The sequence below is a fragment of the Echinops telfairi genome, unplaced genomic scaffold (genome assembly GCF_000313985.2).
Source record: "Echinops telfairi isolate 266 unplaced genomic scaffold, ASM31398v2 ScPeMD7_70;HRSCAF=299, whole genome shotgun sequence".
NCBI lineage: Eukaryota > Metazoa > Chordata > Mammalia > Afrosoricida > Tenrecidae > Echinops > Echinops telfairi.
This window is the reverse complement of record NW_022103968.1, coordinates 30,559,099-30,567,028: the sequence shown is the minus strand read 5'-3', so window position 1 is coordinate 30,567,028 and position 7,930 is coordinate 30,559,099. Positions and strand designations below refer to the sequence as shown.

Below are 7,930 nucleotides of genomic sequence, written 5' to 3'. Positions count from 1 at the left end.
GCTTCTGTGGGAGATTCTCGGGCACGCTTGCCCTCTACACGCCCAGGGCTGATGCAATCGGCTTTCTCCAGCTCTGCGACGTTGCTGACAATCTTGTCTCCCCTCGCCAAGTCCCGGTCCACCCTGTCCTTTGCTGGCACCTCCTCTCCCCCCAGTCTCGGCCTTGCGGGGCCCAGCAGTGAGATCACTCACTGAGGCAGAGTTGAGAGAATTCTCAGAAATGGCTAACAGAGGGCCAGAGGCCCTACCAAGCCCCCTGGGCTGGTCCGGCCGTACTTGTGGATGGGCTGCAAGCTCAGGGTCCCCTGCATGGTTTTATACCAGGGCTCAGCAGTCTACATTCCATTACTTGCTCCCTGGGGGTATTCTGTACCACAGTTAATGCCTCTTATTTGATTGACCAGCAGAATGTCCGTTTTCCTACTGTTCCTAAAGATCTCCGGGACCTTGCCCTCTGTCTTTTCATTATTCTGAGGGATTCATAACCCAGGACGTTCAGACTGGGTCTCAGGTGGGCTTGTTTCCCAACCAACCCGAAATCCATTAATAGCTACCCTGGCCAAGTTCAAGGAGCCTTGGGGACAGAGTGCTTATGCCTTGGGCTGCTAACCTCAAGGTCAGCAGTTTGAAACCACCAGAGGCAAAGAGGAACAAAGACAGGGCTTTCTACTCTCATACAGAGTTACAGTCTGGGAAATCCACAGAGGCAATTCTATCCTGTCCTCAAGGTGACTCGATGGCAATGAATTTTGTTTTGTTTTGGCAAGGTTCACTGTACTCCACACACGCATGCACAGACATACACACACAGAGGCAGCAGCCACCTGCCCACACCGCCCGCCCGGGGCCCCGGGCTCTTACCTGTAGTAGTTCTTGTTGACCGGCTGCTGGCTGGGGAAGCCTAGCATCCCGCACACCACCCTGCTGTTGTTCATGCTCCAGCCCTGGTCACACACCTGCCGCCAGTCTCCCTCATACTTCACTTCCACAGCCCCCTCCATCACTGGGTTTCTCCGCTTGGCGCTGGCCAGGATGGGCTTGAGCCTCACTTCCTCCAGCCGACGGCCCTGCAGGGGCCACAACCACTGTGGGCCTCCGGGCTCCAGATGAACCCCCAGCTCAGGCCGCAGGTGCCACCTCATCATCGCCCTCATCCAAGGCCTGGGGCCCGGAGGTCCTTGGCCAAGGCACGGAGTGAGCACAAAGCAAAACCAAGGTTCACTAGGGCGTGCCCCCTCCATTCCACAGAGGGATCCTGGGTCACAGTGAGTAAAGCAGTTGGCTGCTAACCAGAAGGTCAACAGTTCAAACCTACTAGCTGCCTTACTGGAGAAAGACGTGGCCGTCCGCTTCCATAAAGATGGACGACCTCGGGGACCCTAGGCTCAACTTGACACCAAGGCGGTTGGCTGTTTTTGTTTTTCTTCGTTCTCTTCGACTCCATTAAACTTACTAAACTTGAGAACAAGGTGGATCTTGGGGCCAGCATGGGGGTCCTTAGCCATTTGGTGGGGGGCGGGCTTTATCATGGCACTCTGGGGAAAGCTGAGGACAGGTCAGGGAAGCTGCTTGCAATGGCCAGCAGGACACTTCGACCCACAGGACCCTAGCCCTGGGCTGCCCCAGACCAATATGTGCCCCCCACCCCCCATCGTGGCCTGTCATGACTAGTGGTTCAGGGCCAGCTGTCCTTGGGCTGGAGGCTGCCCGGCAGTGGCCTGTAGGAGCCAGAGACTGGCCCTGCCTGCGCCTGTTGTTTGGCTTGAGCTGTTTTTAGCTGTTTGGGACTGTCTGCTCTGGGAAGAGGCATCAATGGTGGCTGGACCTTGTGGCTGAGGCAGCCCCCTCCTCCCGGCCTCCCCCCTTGCTCCTACCGGCTCCCTCCCCTGAGGAGAGCAGCTTCTGAGCTTCTCTGCAGGCCCAGCCTCGAGTCTGCAGCCTGCCCCAGCTCAGGCCGTGCCCTCTACCTAGGCACTGGCTCCCACCTGAATCAGGGCCCCAGGCCTCTGGCAGGGCGCTTCTCCCCCAGGCTCTGGTCTTTCTCCCTCCCTCCTGGTCCAGCCCCTCAGCTTCCAGACCCTGAAGAGGCTCCTCACCAGGGGCCCAAGGGCATTGGAGATCCTCTCAGAAACATAGCCACGCTGGCGTTGGGGGTGGCACACAACTCCGACATCCTCCGAGTGGCTGCAGTCACTGACGCCCCAGCCGTTAGACCCGCACTGGTCCAGGGAGCTCTCTGTGCCCGCACAATGCACATTGTCCAGCCAGATGGGGCCTGGGGACCAAGGACAGGCACTTGCTCAGGCTCCAGCCTCGAGAGGCAGGTCCCCAGCCCTTGCCTGCCGCCCACACTTGTCACCTTCCCTTTTTTCCAAATCCAGAGCAGAAATTATGGGTGTGTGTGTTGGGTGGGGGGTGGGGGCGTTCTCCTGGGATCTTGGAATCCACAGCCCTGCCTACTGCCTGCTCTTGGCATCAGGCCCTGGAGAAACTGCTTTGGGAAAATGCTAGCCTAGGGAGTTATACCTAGGAACAAGACCTACCTGTTGGCCATTCATTCATTCAGCAACCTGCGCTCAGCACACACTAGATGCCAACTACCGTGTTCATGGAACTCTGTCTAGTGGGGGTGGGGGGGATGGGGGGCCTCGTTACAAGAGAGAATGAATGGGAGATGCAGAGCAAGGATCATTTGTAGCTGGGCATGTAGGAAGTGCTTCATGGGCAAGACCAGGTAAGCTGGGTATTAAAGGGTGGGTCAGAGTCTGATGGGCTCGGCTGGAGCCCAGTCCCTGAGAAGAGCCTGCCACCACATCCTTATCATCCCTTTTGGGTGGCATCGGTTACTCACCTTCCCCTTGGCCATACTTGGCACTGTGAGCCCAGGTCAGGGCTGTCTCAAAGCCCAGCTGGCGGCAGGCCACTGTGGCCTCTTGGAGGGCAAAGTCGTCATCACACACGGTGCCCCACTGGCCCTGGTGTAGCACCTCCAGGCGGCCCTCTTCTGGCCTGCTTCCTGGGCCTACCAGCCGGAGCTTCTTGGTCGCCAGGGACTGTGGTCTGCTGGGAGGGGCCTGGCTCAGCAGCAGCAGGATCAGGGAGAGGGTGGCTGGTGGAAACCACATCATGGTGATTCTAGGGACAGCGGGGGCCAAGGCACCTGGGGAATAAGTAAACATGACACGGGTGACTCATTGCAGAAGCTGAACGTGACAAAGGGTGGCAGGACTCCTCCAACTGCATCATATGTAATGGCCTTGACTGAGCCGGTGGGCTCTTGCCTTGGCAGAATTGGTCTCAAGGCAGCACTTATTGGCTATATGACCTTGAAGAAGAAACGTAGCCTTCCCGAGCCTCAATTTCCACCTCTGGGAAATGGGGATAATAATCCCTAGCACTGTTATGCATATTAAATAAGACAACTCTATAAAGTACTTAAAGGAGCCCTGGTGGCATAGCAGTTATGTGTTGGGCTGTGATCTGCCAGGTCATCAGTTCAAGACCACCAGCCACTCCTTGGGAGAAAGTTGGGGCTTTCTACTCCTGTAAACTGTTACAGTCTCTGAAACACACAAGGGCAGTTCTACTCTCCCCAATAGGGCTGCTATGAGTCAGCATAGACTCAATGGCAATGAATTGTTTTTTTAACACAAACCAAAATAAAACCAAACTCACTGCTATCGAATTAATTCTGATTCATAGCAACCTTATAGGACAGGGTAGAACTGTCCCTGGGGCGGGGGGTGTTCCCAGACTGTACCTCTTTACGGGAGCAGAAAGCCCCATCTTTCTCTTGTGTAGTGACTGGTAGTTTCAAACTGCTGGCGTTGTCGTTGGTAGCCCAACGCGTAACCCATTACACCACCAGGCCTAGATCATAGTAAGTCCTCAAGACATCATCGCACGCCCTGAGTGGAGCAAACTGTGAAGTGCTGGACTTCTAAGGAAAAGGTCAGGAGGAGGTTTGAACCCGCCCAGAGGCTTCTCAGGAGGAACACATGCCAATGGGCCTCTGACAGGTTGTGGCCTTGGACCCTGTAGAATGCAGTTCTCAACCCATCCACGGGCTCCCAGGAGTCAGAATTGACTCATCAACTGGTTTGCTGTTTGGTTTGTTCTATATGGTCTTATGGACAGGTAGAATTGATGGCTCCCCATTTGAGTCATGGGGAAGCCCCCAAGTCAAGACTATCTACCCCAGGGATATGGCCTAGTCTCCCCACCAGCTAGCAAGATCTGCAAACTCCCCAGCCCTTGACTCTTGGTCCACTTCGGTGCCAGCTTCCTGCATGGACGCAACCTTTTTGGAATTCTTGCTTCATGCAGTGTTGACATGATGGCAGGAGGAGGAAAGGCCTCCAGCGCTCTCCCTGACCCTCATGAGACCGGGGAGGAGGGGCCACGATGACTTTCAGAGAAGGGACGGGGATCCTAGGAGCACGCATGCACGGAGGGGCAGGGGTGGTAAGAGGGGAGTTCCAGGCAGAGAGAACAGGAGGGCCAAGGAGGAGAGATGGCAAGAGGTGAGTCCGCACCCGGACAGACTCTTCTCTCAACCTCGTGTGGCAGTGCTGGGGGCTTGGAGCCAGGACAAGGGGCAGAGGGACAGATGCACCAGGGTGTCCAGGGCCCACGCCGTGCAGGATCGGGCCTTCCTCCTCCCAGGAACTAGGAGCAGCATACATCAGAGGACCCGCCTCAAACAGGCTGCAGCCAGCGCTCTCCGTGTCCTTAGAGGGGGTGAGGTTGTGGGCTGGCATTTCCTCCTCACACATTGGCACTCTGGGTCATGAGCCAAAAGGATGGGCAAGAGGCACCACGCCACAGCTAATTAGAGTGGCAGGAGACCTCGGGAGCTTCCATGCTGAAACTCCCGCAGGCCCAGGCTCTCCTAAGCCTGGCTCGCTGCCCAGGTCCCCTGGGCACAGGAGCATCTAGCAGGAGGATGTAGACAGCAGGGGTCCAGAGTCCTCTCTTTTGTTTTAGCCTGCAGCTTTCCACCCCAGGCTCACTGCCAATAGCCCTGCCTGCCCCTGCTCACCTGCCCTGCCTTTCCTACCTGCTAGTCAGGCTGCCATCCCTGCAAGCCCTCCTCTGCTCCCGCCTCGGTGCCCCCACGTGACCAAAGGGGACCAGCAGGCAGGATTGGACTCAGAGCCTGCCACCTGTGAGGACCCAGAAGCCACATAGGACTGGCCCGAGCGATGCCCACCAGGAGTCAAAAGTGTCCTGACTCCCAGGGCCAGCAGGTTCTGACTGGCATGGGTGCTTCCCTCTCTCTGGGACTCTGCTCTCTTTGAGTCTGGGATGGCTTTTGAGGGGTCCCTCATCGATGCTGTCCTCTGGTGGGTCACGGGGTCTGCTATTGAGTGTGTGGCTGAAGTCCCCACAGCACTGAGAAGGTCATATGAGAGGATGGGGCAATGTCCAGCCAATGGGGTCCGTTCTCCCAAAGGGCCTCCGGGGGCAGGGATGCAGGACTCCGGGTTCTGGGCTGGGGCGGCTCCCTTCTGGGAAAGCGGCGTTACTGGAGAGTGAGAGGAGGATGTAGGGGTGCGGACAGCACCTCATAACCCTGTCAAGAGGAGGTGATACCAACATGACTACAAGGTCAGAGGTGGGGGTGGCATCAGGGTGGGTAGGTGCTGTACCAAGGCAGTGGCACCTCTCAGCTCGGTGTCGCTGGTCACCTAGAGAGGTAACTCGTCAACCCTGCCCCCACGGCCACCTCCAGAGAGTGGGCAGGTGGAGCACAGCACCTGCCACTGGGAAAGACTAAGAGACTTTCCACTTTGGCCCATGGGAGCTTTGAGGCAGGCCTGGGAGGGGGAACAGGGCCAAACCAGGCCACCCACCCACCGGGGAAGAGGTTTTCTGGATCGTCCCGCCCACAGTGGGGTGACATCATGAGTTCCTATACTGGGTAACACTGCCAGGTCCCAGATGCATCAGCAACAGGAACCCAGCGTCAGATCTAGAGGGAGCCCCTCTCCCTGACTTCCTGTCCAGAGTGGGACCCCTGCAGCTCTTGCTTGCATCAAGCTTGTCTCTCACCAAGCTTCGAACATAGCTTATCATTTCCAGCCTTTGTCCTCACCGGCCCTTCTGCTGAGGATCCCTCGAGGTGTAGTAAAGTTACATGTTGCACTGTGAGCCTCAAGGTTGGCAGTTCAAAGCCACCAGCCCCTACCAGGGAGAACGACAGGGGTCTACCCTCCCCACAGGCGCACTGTGAGCGCACATCGACTGGGTGGTAGGGAGTTTGGCTGGGTTTGGGCTCCTGCTTGGAGGGCCCTTTCTCTCCACCTCCTATTATGAAACTCCTACACAACCTTCAGCGCCTCTACTCCGATACAGCGCCGCCTCCTCTATTAGCCTCCCCAGTTCCCCTGCCTCCCTGGCATTTGATGTGATTGCTTCTTGCCTGCCCAACCTGCCAGGTACTCTTGTCTGCCCCACCTGTTTTCCTGCATGGAACACAGGAAAATCGAGCCTGGCAGAAAGCCCTTCCTGAAAGAAGGGAACTCGATGCAGGCTCAAAGCGGCAGGACAGGAGAACTGCCCCTGGGGGTTACTGAGACCGGAACTCTTTATGGGAATAGAAAGTCCTGTCTTTCTCCCATGAAGCTGCTGCTGGTGGTTTCGAACTACTGGACTGACGGCTACCTGCTTAATTCAAAACCAGTCTTTTAGGAGCAGCTTCATAAGTGGAAGTTTTCTTCCCAAGTGCCTGAGAAGGGGGCCAGATGGGGTAGAAGGAGTGGGGGAGGGGGTATGAAAAGGTGGGGAGGGTCAAAATAAACCCCACTGCCATTCAGTGATCTGTCTCTTAGTGACCCTCTAGGACAAAGGAGAACTGCCACTGTGGGTTTCCGAGGCTGTAACTCTTTCTGGAGACAGACTGCTGTCATCTTTCTCACTCTGAGCGACTGAGGGGTTTGAACTGCTGGCCTTATGGTTAGCAGCCCAACGCCTCACCCACGGTGCCACCAGGGCGCCTTTGAGGTTGAAAATAAGAAGCTGGTAATAATATTACATTTAACATATTGAATAGCATCTCCTTCTAGAAGGCAGGTCCCAGAGAGGAAGGGACCTGCCTGCCAGGATTCAAAGCAACAGACTGGGCACCAGACCTCTCGCCCTGGGGAGACAGGTGGGAAGTGGAGGGAAGGGAGCAGAGAGGTGAATGAGTTCCCCCGGCTGGGGCTTGATTTATGACCCGGGCGGAGTGGGAAGGCACTGGGGTGGGTGCCAGCGCGGAGCCCCACAGAGTGACAGGCCCAGGACCCTGGCAGCTTGAGGCAGAGAGGCACCTGTGTCAGGCGCTGCCAGAGGACACTGGCGCCTGGCCTGGCCCGGCTAGCGCTGGGAGAGGGCGAATGTCTGAGCATTGGGAGCTGCCCTCCCCGGGGGGTCACCAGTCACCCATCACGCACCCCTTTCTTTCTAACTCCTCAGGGCAGAGTGGCTCCCGCCTCCCTGAAGCCCTCCGCGGAAGCAGCTGCCAGCAAATAGGCTCTGAGAGCTGTGATAGCCCAAGCTTCAGACGCTGCCAGCCTTAAACGCCCCCTTCCCACCTCCCCGCCGGGCACAGTCAGCTCTGCTGGGGTTCGTTCTTTGGTGACCCAGCTAGCCTCCAGCCACTCTGCCTCCAAGTCCCCGGAGCGGCATTTAAGGTCACCCTGCGGCTCACTCGCGCCTCCCCGCCGGGTCCCGAGGCAGAGAAAGGGCTCCACACCGCAAGTCATTAACAAGACGCGCAGCAGGCACCTCGGCCGGGCGCCCGTCCCGGGCCTGGAGCCAAGCGCCCAAACTTGGTCGCTTTTCCCGGTTGGAAATGGATGACCTAGCCGCTGGAGAGCTAAGCGCCTACCCAGCTGGGCCGTGCGTCTGCGACCCCCATCCCTCCCACCCTCCCGCCCACCCCCGC

At 57.6% G+C, this 7,930-nt stretch overlaps 1 protein-coding gene across 1 annotated transcript in view; it reads right to left on the bottom strand.

Moving 5' to 3' along the window:
* LOXL4 (lysyl oxidase like 4) overlaps positions 1-3,143 on the bottom strand; it is a 15,229-nt gene extending 12,086 nt beyond the window's left edge. Inside the window, exons 1-3 of the mRNA XM_004701012.3 lie at positions 2,852-3,143; positions 2,097-2,275; positions 862-1,067 (exon numbers count right to left, since the gene is read on the bottom strand). Coding sequence (XP_004701069.3) covers positions 862-1,067; positions 2,097-2,275; positions 2,852-3,128 — 662 coding nt within the window. The 5' untranslated portion in view covers positions 3,129-3,143. The remainder of the gene's footprint in view (positions 1-861; positions 1,068-2,096; positions 2,276-2,851) is intronic.
* Positions 3,144-7,930: the final 4,787 nt, after the last annotated feature.